Here is a 13729-nt window from a genome sequence, read left to right as displayed (position 1 = left end):
ATAGTGCTACCATATGGAAAAAAAGTCTTCAAAATATGTGGAATATTTTTTGACCTAATGACTGTGATTCACAAATTATATGAAAGACGACGGTGTAAAGTTGATTTAATTTTTCCAAAAGATTACACCGTGTCATATTATGTATTGCATACCTATAAGATTTTTTGAAATATGCAAGGTTTGATCTACTTACAGCACAAGGCGTGTAGTTCTCTATGTGATACTGATAATAGTGATGATATTATCTAGGACAATTCAGCGCTCGAAGTGGAATATTTTACGAACTGGAGCGCTCGATAATTTTTCGAAAATATTAAAACGTGGTCAATTTTTCTGTTATTTGTACCATATGTCTTATAATAAAACATAAAATAATATGTTGGTAACCTAAATGAATTTAATATTTTATTAACAATTCACGCACAAGAATGTAATTTATAAATTATCCACGAGACGGAGCGATAATCTCTAGGATTTCACGACTGGAGCTGCGTTCCGGTCAGCTCCGGTCCATTAGCTCTGATCTAGGTTATATCATTTCGTCTGCTTGGTAACAGCTTACAAGATATTGTCAAACATGTTTGAAACTCAAATAACTGCTCATATATTATTGTTATAATTGATGTTTGTTTCATATTTTATTCCATTTATTTAATAAAGTCCCATTCGGTGTATACGTTAAAGAGGTTTTTAGTATGCATTTTATGTAATTGTCTCGCTAGATTTCAAAATCAGCCAAGTCCATAATAGATAAAAGAGAGAAAAACAGCTTTTACTTTCTCAAATACACAGTCACAAGGGTGAAAGTTTATAATATTTCGAGTATAGAATATTTAAAATTAATAAATTCCACATTTTGATAATGCAGAAATGTTAAAAAGCAGTATTTCTTCAGAAATTCACAAAAAAGTAAAAAATATCTAAAGGTGGACTTGGCTGATTTTGAAATGAAGCGACAAATATATTAATATGGGCAGGCCCACCCAAAGGAACTCTGCCGCCTCACCAAAAAGCCTACGTTTATTGTGTAATTATCAAAGAAGTTGGGAAGGTTGGATATTTTAGAGTAAAGCACCCATAGTGCGTCTTAAACTGAGGATATATTATTGTATTGTACATTTAACAATTGCACACTTAGTTTTTTTATTTAATGCAATATTAATTTTGAATCATCGTTTTGATCAAAATAACTTAGCTCTTTATTAACAATAATTGTATAAATAATAACGTCTGAATCTCGGCATGACAAGCGTTCACTCAAGATGCTTCACTATGGATTAAATTGACCAGATTAAAATCGAGGGCCTCATACTTGTGAAGGTCCCAAGATTCCTCAAGATTTTCCCCCAGTTCCAACTGTTTGGATTACTTTTGGATTTTTTTCTCTGCCTACCTACCTGAACCTCATTCTCAGTCTGCAATACTGAAATAATATGTACCTAATATGAAATAAAACGAATGGTAAATTTACCTATTAATTTTCCCTCTAATTAAAAAAAACATTATGAAGCTATTTTTGGGCCCCCAATAATCATTAGACCAGTGACGAGGGCCCTTCAATTGTAAATTTGTCCCTGCTGTTACTCTTAGGTCGGCTCTCTATATAGGTACCTATCTACTATACCGGCTGTCTAGTGCCTTACATTTTTTCGAAAAGTCACTGGATGCAACCATATTATTATTTTTGTCCAATGTAAATTTGAGAACAATTTGTTATACACACTAAATAGATAATTTTGACTTTTTTGTGATTGAAACAATAGAGAATGAATAAACATAATAATTTATTACATTGTATAAAATTCGTATTTATGCCACTCCTAGACCCAGCCGCTCGTGCTTTGTGCACTTTTGCCAAGTCTGCACTAACCATGTTTATATTTGAAGCAAATTATTGAATAAAAGATAAAACAGAAAAGTAGGTATTCGAATATTATGTATTCCTGTCATACTTAATAAAACAAATTATATTATAACGTTTATAATAACTTTTCGCGGTTAGGTATGAATAGATGGTTGTGGAGATCTTCATCATTTTTCATTCAATTTTACACGCGCCAATGAAATAGGTAGTAAACGCAAAATAAAATATTACTCTGTAAATTTGGTGAATGAAACTATTTCAATTAAATCATTTTTGTATTATTTATCGCTTAACAACAATAATTTGTTTAAAATTGTGCAGATCATTAGTTTGTTATTGAAAGAAAAACAATTAATTTTGACAGATCAAAGTAGGTAGATACCTACAATCTTATCTGGAGAATGACATAGGAGAGCTACCGTAGAAAACTACCCAATCATGATTCGTAACTGGAAAAATCTGACATTTGCATGACGTTTTTCAATATGGCGTTCTATGGTAGTTCGTAGTTCCATTTTTGGCCATTCTCCAGATAAGTTTGTAGGTCTGTATGCAGGTACCTATGTAATACGAATGGATGGTGGATATCCATGATAATAATTTTATTATTAATATTAAATATTTTAATTACAATGCTTATTCATGAAATGCAATGCACTATTATAAGACATCAATCAAATTTATATACATAATTCTAAAAACGTATGAGGTAGTATTATATAGGTATTGTGTAAATTTGGCGTTGTTTTCATTCAAAGTTGATTTTAGGATTGTCCCTGCGAAGTGGCGCCGACCTGTTGGCGAGGAAAGTAAACTAAACAGCTGCCGAGTGCCGAGTGCCGTTTGGCCAACAACTTTACTTTACTATAACCTCACATTACGGGTCCAGTGGACGGGTCCATTTTGAATCGAGTGAAGTGAAGTAGGTGTGTGAAATCGCACGTAAGTGTGTGTCCGCCGTATGTAGTGGATCGTGAGCGAGACCCGTTCTCCGACTGTTGAATTCGATCGGTGTCAAATGGTGCGTGTGGTATTTATTTTAATGAAAATGCAGTGATTTATTTTTTTCGGTGATTACAAATATTTATAATAAAGATAATGTGGTGTTTATTATCGAGTATGCGTTTCAGTATGCTGGCTCAGAAGTGTTTTGTCAGTGACGTCTCTATGTAAAATTAGATCAATCGTTTCTCTCCTTCTGTCAAGAGGAAAATATAGTGTTGTGACAATCGGGAATTCGGAAGATTCCCGTTTCAGATGAAAAGTGTGCATAAAATGGATGAGTGCTTTATCAGGTGGAAATACAATCTGGCTCCAGCAACAGTGGTCGGTGGTGGCTCATGAAGAAACGACGGTGAGAACCTCTTACTACATTGTCGTTTGACAGATAGGTGCGTAATAACCTCGGCGACGGACAGGGTGCTCGAATCCCGTGGCAATTATTTAGCTATCATATCAGTTGGCGGGATTTAGCATTCGATCTCTACCAGTTGAATATTATTGAACTGATTATTAGTGCCCTGTTTGATAATGAAATTTTTGAACCGTGCGTACGTCAAATTTGCGGAACGTCGTTGGTCTTTCGAATGATTGCATGTTATTCGGTTTTGGCACCTGAAATGGCTGCCTTTCTTATCATTTTGCGGTATTTACGAGTAAAATATGTGAATTGTTAATTGACGATAATGGCGTTTGCCATTTCTCTGTATTATATTATTTTGCTGTTGTTACTTTCTCTTATGATTTCGCCTTTAACGCTAGAGAGAGACGGCAACAGTTTAGTCCGAACGCGTGTGGAAGGTAACCGCCAAAGTGTCGTAGAGGCTATCTTCGTCTACAACGGAATGAGTGAAAAAGACGGAAACAGAAGGTCGCATGACGTACACACGTATTTAAGCATCAACATTCCGTTTGTCAGACAAACTGCCCCGATTTCTTTATATAATAAATAAAAAGCCACATATCTAACATCCAACCTGATAAATAAATTATACTACAATCAACATCCCTCACAATTCCTTTAAGGAGTTTTGTTTATGTCCAGTTCGGCATAAGCAAAGGTATAATAGCTGCAATCTCAAAACGACACGAAAGTGACACATCGTTACATTGTTTCCCTTTTCTATTGTAGTTGGTAGTACCTGTGTTTTTGTACACATTATTTGGATATAACTTTGCAAATAGCTAGTGCTACCGGAAATACGAGATAATAATATTGCGACAAGATACCTATATAATATTATTATACCTAGTTTGATAGGACGTACTAGGTGGGTACCTATTAAACATAATGAAACTAAATCAACTCCACAGAAAATATAATAATATGTTGTTCTAGTATTATAAAATAAATCATATTATGAATAATTGTTTACATTTACCTATTTATCATTAATACCTTGTTGTCAACTCATTTCCAACTCTCCATAGACAACAAAAAATATACAAATATTTTTTAAATTAAATCGAAGGCACTTGCTTGAGTGCGAGCAATATAAAAAAGAGTCAATACTAAATTAATATGCATGTTGGCATTATGTATACCTACCTAGCTAGGTATATTTCTTCATACTGGCAAATAGTCAGAGAACATAAATTATAGAGTATCATTGGTAAATATTGATTTTTTGCAAATGAAAAAAATAGGTATAGATATATGTAGGTATGTATTTACACACCTGTATATTATTATTATTTCATTATTATCAAGTAAATTGCGAATACTCTACAAAGATGGCAGACAACCTTTGCATCGCCTTTCACTTGCAGACAGCATTTTATTAAAAAAATTAAAAAAAAACAGTTTACAAATCATCCAATAAAAAATAAATAAAAGTGTAAATACTTTCTTGGTTATTAAAACATGGTTGCTTGCATAGACATTGCGAAACAATCCCTATATAGGTATTTAGATATTCCAATTGGTTCATTCGTATAAGTGGCGTATTAGTAATTAGCTCAGCTTTAGCTTATAATAATAACGCTAATAATATGCCAATTATAAATTATACAATATACTTAACGGTTAAATTATAAACTTTTATAACAGTTCTGCATTCAACTGACAAACTGTTTTCAACATTAAATGAGGTATACCTACTTACATACTCAAATGATCCATTATTATTATTATTCCAAGATAATATGAGTGTTTGAGGGAGGACAATTCACACCATAACATTCAAATTAGATACGTTAATATGGCAATAATTACATCATTTTTTTTATAGTCCATGGGTTATAATCCAATGTTAGAAATTTAATGCTTATAGCATATTATCATACTAAGCAATTTCAGGTTTGAATCCTGTTCCACGCATCGATATGTGCCTAGAATATGAATCTAGCATGTGATGTGAAAACAGTACTGCTCTAACTCATTTTTAATAAGGATAGTAACGTGTACTAGTTTAATCCCAAACACCACAAAATTTCCTCAGTGTAAGAAGAACCTAGGTCCTAGACTAGAATATAATACAATAGTGTATATTCTATTGCTTCTTTATGGTTAAGTTATCTAGTCCTAGTCACTAGTGTATGCCACAGAACTTCCTATAGGTATATTAAATAATTATATGAATACAAAGTACTTGGGTATCCTTAAATAAGCCAGTAAACAAATGAGCATTGCTACGTGTTATATTTCCTTGCAAATACATACGTAAGCTGGATTTAATGTTAAATAAAATATCACTATATGTAATAACATAATGATTCTGTATATCAGACATACTTTCAAGTTGTAACAGTTTTTTTATTAGCTCTGAGATGAATTGATTTTATTCGGAAAATTTTCACACGACATCATTGCTCAACCTTCCACCTTCTTCCTTCACCGGTCTGAACCAGACTCAGTCCAGAACTCATGCACGTCGAAATGAGTCATAACTAAAGCATGGAATTATCGTGTTATAAGTATATTAGTTGGATCGGTGAGATCCTTAAGTTTAGTGGAGACAGCAAAGAGAGGTCTTGAGTCTTAATCCAGCAGTGAATCAACAGTGGTTGAAATATGACAATGATATTAAGTAGGTATAATATATCAATAATGTTGTATAATATAGGTCTATAAGGTAGAGTATATAAGGGTCCTTTTTTGCTCCACTTTTATGTTTGGGTTTTTTTCACATCTTTGTATGCATTATATTATATACTTGAACTTCTCATTATGTTGAACTTTATATTACGTAGGTATATATTTATACCTATATAGAAAAGGTATTGGAAGAATACACGTGTCGTGGAAGATTTTAATTTTTAATCACGTGTCCTAGTGAAAGCACTATGTTGCCTGTTTCAACCTTTGTTAGTTGAGTCCTACCTTTAATAATTGGTACCTAGCAATAATTAAAAGCCGAACATATCTACTATCAATGCATAGCAGATATGTATGGCATAATAATTGATTGCAGTAGCTATCCTTAAGTAGCTAGGCAAAAATGACCTTTGGGATCACTAATTTTCATACAAATTCCTAAATGTGAAAGTGTATTACCATATTTTTGGACACAATAATGTAACTTACATAAAACGGGAACTTACTTCACTGATTTTTATGGGCAAATCACATAAGGCGCCATCTGGAAGAATATTCAACATCTTTGATGGACAAATTTCATTTTTACCTCAGATGTACCACAATAGTACTTTTTAGCACGTATTTTTACAATAACATTTTGCGTCCAGCCGTAGATGCGTTAGTAAAATAGGATAATGATATAAAGATATTCACGCAGCTTAGCAAACATACCCTTATTGAAACGTAGACAGAGTTCATTGTCCCACTGTATTCATCGGTGTTTAAGTACTTGTTTGCGTAACATTTTTTTTAATGATCGCCGTCAGACCCAGATATCTATGGGCAGGGTCTCTTACGATGACCCTTTTATTCGTCGTATACCATAATATACACTAGTAAGTCACTGAACAAAAAAACTGCATTCATCACTTATGCACTTACACTCTCGGGTCCAGATGTAATTTTTCTATTATATGTAGGTACATAGGTATCTACTGAATTGATTATTACCGTGTGACAAGTACAGTCTTCATGACGTTGAGAAAATGTATTATGTTATCCACAGCTACTTACGTGTCGGTATATATAGCTAGACTAGGTAAACGACTTATTAATGAAAACCTGTCACGTGACTCCTTACAGGTTATCGTTCATAAACATCAAACCCACTATTTGTGTAGTTGTAGTGCAATGTTATATTTTTACACGCGCGTCCACTGCCACAGAATAACATCGTTTTTTCTCTCTTCGCATTCCGTCCCCCAGACGGCATTGCTCTCGAGTCAAGTCTGCGAATGAGATGCGAATTATTATCTTTATTCTTCTTATTATCCGGGGCAACAACCTGTCGTCTAACGCCCGGGGGTGTGGAACGGGTGCTGCTCCCTCATTGTCCCACTTTGACACCCCGCCTGCCCCACAAACGGCCGACGACACCTCGTCGTCATGTTTCTATTTCTGCATCTCGGGGGTGGATTGAACTCTTTTTTTTCTCGGCTGACTTCTGTAGTAATTGCTTCTAAAAATCTATTGTAAAATACTCTGGCATCTTTTATTCTGTTTGTAATTTAATCGTCTATTTTGGGTGAGAATAAACTTGTTAAAATTTATTGAGATTAAAACAGCAACAAACACTATAATGTCGAGACTACTAGAAATAAAATTAATATAATAGCCATAATTCTTAATTTCATGTAGGTATACTATGTATGTATTTAATAAAGTTAGATCAGTTGATAAAATGAATGGAAAAAAGTTGTCTAGCCAAATCTCCGGCGTTTAAAATGATGGTCGAAGGTGTCATAGCCTCTCTGTGCATCTAATCTTGACGATGGTGATTATTACGATCACATCGTGTTAGTGGACGCGGTTCCATGTTGCAATTCTTCACCTGCGGTCGATTCTCCGTTGTGCTAAGGACTAAGGCCTCCCATATCGGTCCTTCGCTTTTTGCCGTCAAGTAATTCCCCCAAATTAAAGTCATTTCAAGTGTCTTGTGTACATATTACTGGACAACAGATTTCAGAATGATAACCATTCGATGGTTATCAGGGTCTCCAGAATTATGAATAATAAGTAATAATTATAACGTATAAATAAATATTCGTTATTATTTTATGCCGAACATATTATATGACGTGACGTTCTTGACGCCTTTCTCTCTCACTACCCCGTCTACCGCCTTGATAACGGGTTGAGCGCATGACTGAAACCTAATTCTTAAAAAATATAATATAAACACTAGGATCACGATTATCCAAGCGTTATTTCATCCGGTTTTCCGTTGGATGTCACGTTGGAGAATAAGTAAGTAGGGGGCAACAGCCATTTATCGATCGCGCTGGCCATCTTTGAATAAAATTGATGATATACCTATTTCGTTTATCGAATCGCGACATCGAAAACCCGAGAGCCTCTCGCATCCACTGACAGACTTTCTCATAAATCAGTGCAGTGATGCGGAACCGGCCGGCCGCGGCACAAAAATGTAGAATATAGATGAATATTTATTTCGTCATGTTAGTTAACACTTTCCGGCATCTTATTAAAGTTTGTAATATTTCGATTTGATCGTATTTACAAGGATTTTACCTGGTTAGTTAGAGAGATACATGTCAATTCATTACATAGTTCTCTCCTATCTTTTTCCCCCAGAATGAAAATCACTTTGGCCAATACGATACCACGGCCAAGGAATTAATAGTTCTCACTAGAGTCTAGATTCTAGTGTCTAGCTAGAGTCTAGAGAGGCATCGGTAATGCCTCAATCCATACTTGCGCGTTATGTTCAGTCTGTTAAAAATGCCTATATTACTTACCAAAATAGGTACTTAATTCTTCTTCTTCCAACACTAGAGACCAAATCGAGCCTTTTCATCCTCAGTTCTCCTCTTCCTTTTTCCAGCAGTCTTCGATCAGCTCGGGATTTTCAATGTTCGGTGTTGATTATTATTATCAATTGCTTAATATCGTGAAGCACTTCTATGCCTTATTAAGTATCTACATGTCCTTACTGTGGTTTGTTGCAAAAACTTCTTGTTTTTTGCCTCAAGCAGACTCCTCTACTCTGCCCGGCTCTCTGGTCTATTTCTCAGGTCAATCAGACCTAGCACCTGTCGCAAGTCTCTTTAGACGTTTGGTTGGTTATGCGACAAAAGATTATCAACGTGGTGTTTTTATGGGGTAGGCTTGTTAATCCTGTCCCCAGCGGCCTTTTAGATGGCTACTTATACTTTTTTTCATTCGGCCTGTTGATCTGTTGGCCTGTTGATCGATCTTGAGTGTGCTCCACCATGTGGTGAAGACTATGCCAACTGGAAGTATCAAAGTGTGGTGCACTTCTTCATTTAGAGTTTAGACTCTATCACAAAAACTTCACACGATGTATGTGATACTTATTCAGTCTTCTGGATTTAATAAGTTATCATCAGTATTCATATTATCCATAAGTACTTGGTTTAGCAATAATTGTAAAAGGTTTTCTTTCACTCGTTTTTAATCATCGGTCGCCCGCTATTGCGTCTGCGGCCACCGAGGCCTCCGCATTGTTTCAATTTGATAATTTACGACCGCTCCAACATTTCAATAGGTAAGTAGGTATGCATAAGCATTTAATACAAGTTGACTGTCAACATGCTACTGTCCTTCGTGACTCTACAGAGCGCCTTAATCCTGACTCAAAATGAGTTGGCACTGCCCTACTTACCGTATCTCACGCAATGTCCTGGATGCTATGAATACTAACATAATGAAGCATGGAGATGCAACATGTTTATGTCCGGAAAACTCATAGTATTCGTTCCTATTATAATTTAACCGGAGCATGTGCGTACTCTAATATTTTGGAAACAAAGTTGATGTTCTCTTTATAAATGTACAGTTATTGATGTTGACAGTGGCGGTTTTGGGTTGTAAACCTATCCTCAGAACGATTCAATTACATATAACTAAAGCAAAACAATTAAATAGCGATAGTTGAGTCTCGGTCTGAATATCGCATCAGAAAGAGTGAGTGTATTATCTCTGAAATTTATCTCCTTTTTTCAGGTTTCATTTATTTATTTATCATTATTATATACATTTCAGAAAACTGACAATAGTGTTAGTGGCCGGGTTGGATTGGAGGGTACTAAAATGTTGTTTTCTAAAGACTTAAAATATCTTTGATTAATAAAATAGTTTTAAGAGAGGACTATAAAACAGGTTGACATCTACATTAATTAGGTAATCTCTGGTATTTTTTTTCAATGTATTTGTTTATGTCAAATTGCTCCATGGGTTAAGTCGATGACCCTTGTCACATAGATGCACAGGTACAGGACCATTAAGTAGACTTTTAGCTTTAGTTATATCGGGGCAGCGCCATCTTTCGGCTTTGATTGGGGTCATTGTGAGGGTGGGTTTATCGCGCGTCACCAGGAACAACTGAAAAATTGTTTAAGAAATTCGACATGTGCATATCTCTCAAATCTGCCATAATAATGGCGGGCTCTTGAAAAGATTAAAATTTAATATAGGTACTATAATTTAGTATCCCAATTAGGTATACATAGTTAAAATTGAGTGTTGGGACCATGGTTCCTGAATCACTGTAAATCGTCACTTGTTAAATCTTGCCGTTCCATAATCCACAAAACTCGTAGGGGACAGGAACTGTATATTTTGTAATCGTATTCTACAGTCTACATACAATAAGGTACCATTCTGAGTATTTCTATACCTTTCAATTATGATTATACCTTCAAATTACAATTACAAGCATATCGAACAAAATTGAGCAACAATTATTTATTGATGTAAGTTTGGGTTATACGTATAAGAAATGAAAGCTGTAACTATATACTTTGTTTAAATCTACGATATACCTTTACGTACTAGTGTCGAAGAGTGGAGGTAGGCTGTGGAAATCCGACATAAATAATTATTGTAAGTATAAACTAAACTTTGTCAGTCATACTTATTTGTTTTCATTGAATTAATAATACATATTGCAGATGGTACTTATTGGTTAGTTTTTAAAAATCAATTGAACGCTGCCAAACTATACTAGATATTAGGTAAAATATGTTTTTATCTATAAAAGATCTAAAATTATGGTAATGAATCAATCATACATCATTTTAGAATCTAAAATTTAAATATTTTGTACATGGAAGAATATTTTTTATATTTATTCGTTTTAGGCGGGGCTAAATCTGAACATTTGAATATTGTATTCTTAGTTTAATGAAAACAAGTAAGTATGACTGACACAGTGTGCTTTAGTTTTTTCGGATCTTCACAGCCTACCTCTACTATTATGGTTTAGTGTAGGCAGGGTTTAATTGAATTTTTAAATCTAACCAATACAATCTGCAATTTGTATTCTTATCCACAGCCTTACCTCCACCTTTCGCCGCTGAATAACATTATACATATTATTTATACCTAACTGTATTGTGAAATACGTCTGATTATTTTTCTTTCGATTTGCGTGAAAGTCATGTCGTAGTGATTACATTTCTGATACGAAATCCCTATTATTATGTTGTTGACTTTTTGCTATCTTATCATATGGTTTCTAAATAATGTATTGGGTCATTGAATGTTTTCATACATATTTAACACGATAAATGTACGCATGTCATGTGTCAAATTGTTCAATTGGGCATTATCTAAGTAATTAATTATCTCATGTATATTGTATAGGGGCATTTTCGCCAAAGTTTGTACATGTTTGAAATTTGGGTAATATTATTTTTTCACTCAAATTAACCATTTTTATATAGCTAGCAGATTCCTTGTTCTATTGCTGAATTGGTGATAGCAATTTTTCAGCAAAATATTGATTAATACAATATTTATATCATTTTTATTATGAAATTGGGCATAATAAGTTTCCGTTCCGTGACTACGAAACTTAGCTTTTAAAACATGAATGAAACACTTTTTATCACTTAAAAGAGCTCTATTAGATTAAAAAAACCATACACTTCAAAATAAAACTACAAATAGTCAAAAAATATTATTGAATTTTAATTCTTGGGCACATTTCGTTCCCCTCCGTTACCCTATGTCTATAATGGCAGAGCATTTTTCCTTTAGTATTTGAAAAAACCAATCAATGTTCGTTCTGCTATTTTTTTAAAGACAATAATCACTTTTACTAAATTTTATTGGAAAAATAAATAAGTTTCGTTATTTAATAATCAAATGAAAAATAGTTAACGTTCAACTTTTTTGGGGACATTTTCGGAATGGAACGAAATGGTAACGGAGTGTAATTTGTAAAGCTTAAGTTACATGTTACCATAAAAACAAATTTTTGTTTTATGAAATTTATTTGAATTTTTTGATAGACAGATAAATATTCAACGTGCGTCAAAATAACAAAACAAATCAAACTTAATCACTAAAATAGACATATTTTATAATAAATTTCACAATACTTGTAAAATAAGGTAGGTAATAATTTTGACACACTATACATTACCATAACTTTATTTGGCATTTATATTATTTGTAACTCAGATAAAAAATATTTTTAAGCAAATTAACAATATATGAAAAAAAAAATCAGCAAGGGATTCAGACGCGAGTTCCTAGCGCGGCACGGAGTATATAACTTTTACGAAAATAATTATAGTCAAACTCGGTTATTACGATCTCTGACATAGCGAGATCTCGGATGTAATAACGAAACATTTGTTGACAATTGGTTTATGATTTTCGCCATACATTTAATTCTTTCACTGTTATAACGAGCAACTTATCGGATATACCGAGCTAAAATACTGTTAATGTGTCGACCGTTTTAAAACATTTCGACCCTAAGCAATAAAATCCGATTGGACAGGATGCCGCCGGGGTCGGATTACGTTTATGACACTAGTAAAGTGTCTAAGTACCTACCTTATTGGTGTTTCACCGACAATAATAAAAAAGTATCCACGCATATGGTTGAAAAATCCAAGGTTTGTGAAGTCCGTAGGTACCTACCAGCGTTAATTACAATAAACAACTTCTTTTGTAGTTTATGAATGCCATGCTCGTTTCGGGGATTTTTACGATGGTTTCCAAATTTTTTATTTTCGGCTTTTTGTGTAATGTGACATGCTCATTTAAAAATACCTATTCTCTGATATAACGAGTAACGCTTATAACAAGCAAATTCAGTCGGTCCCATCTTCCTCGTAATAACCAAGTTCGACTTTATGTTGTCTTGAAATTTAATTGTATTCATCAACATAAAATGTAGCTATACAGGTTGATTGTAATCAAGACGTACTTTTCTGACATTTCGTGAATACCTACAGTTCTAGGTATTAAATCTAATCGAGTACACATTTCTGTTAAACGTGACAAAAAAATACTTTTTCATACATTTTTATAAATTTCTATGCCTAAAATGTATGGAGAAGTTTTAAAATTTTGGTGGCGTATAACAGAAAGAGTATGACAGAGCCAGTGCCTGTCTCGCAATTATTTCAGTCTGGTGTTTTTTCTTTTCCTTCTGTTGTTTTTTTTTATCTCCATACTTTTATGTGCGCTATTTTTGCGTATTCAGACATATCACATACTTTTTTAATCTTTATTATATTATTATATTATAGTCAGGTTATTTTTTATATTTTTTAATGAAAATATTTTTGTTTTTCATACGAACAGACAAAATAATTTTTTTTATAATCTATGAAGAACTAAACACACACTGTAAACCCAACTTTATGCATGCCATTTCGTTACTTTTACATTCCACATATACGTTACCACCAATATAGTTTCGGAGTGGAAGTAACGGATTCTGTTTCAGAAGTGTTTGAAGCCAAAATTTAGCTTAGTTTTATTGTTAAACCTGCGATATGTTT

General features: G+C 33.7%; 1 protein-coding gene across 2 annotated transcripts in view; it reads left to right on the top strand.

Annotated features, from left to right (window-relative positions):
* Positions 1 to 2778: 2778 nt before the first annotated feature.
* Positions 2779 to 13729, top strand: part of LOC147078014 (uncharacterized) — a 173934-nt gene continuing 162983 nt past the window's right edge. The window contains exon 1 of one of the 2 annotated variants that reach the window (XM_085961103.1): positions 2779 to 3218. In XM_085961103.1, the coding sequence (XP_085817229.1) occupies positions 3205 to 3218 (14 nt within the window). In that variant the 5' untranslated portion in view covers positions 2779 to 3204. Of the gene's footprint in view, positions 3256 to 13729 lie in introns of both variants that reach the window. The other variant, XM_085961104.1, reaches the window with a different exon arrangement.

Source organism: Rhyacophila brunnea, unplaced genomic scaffold, assembly GCF_057557595.1.
Source record: "Rhyacophila brunnea isolate RB1 unplaced genomic scaffold, BYU_Rbru_1.0 scaffold_12, whole genome shotgun sequence".
Classification (NCBI taxonomy): Eukaryota; Metazoa; Arthropoda; class Insecta; order Trichoptera; family Rhyacophilidae; genus Rhyacophila; species Rhyacophila brunnea.
The sequence above is the reverse complement of the archived record's forward strand: the minus strand, read 5'-3'. Positions and strand labels throughout refer to the sequence as shown.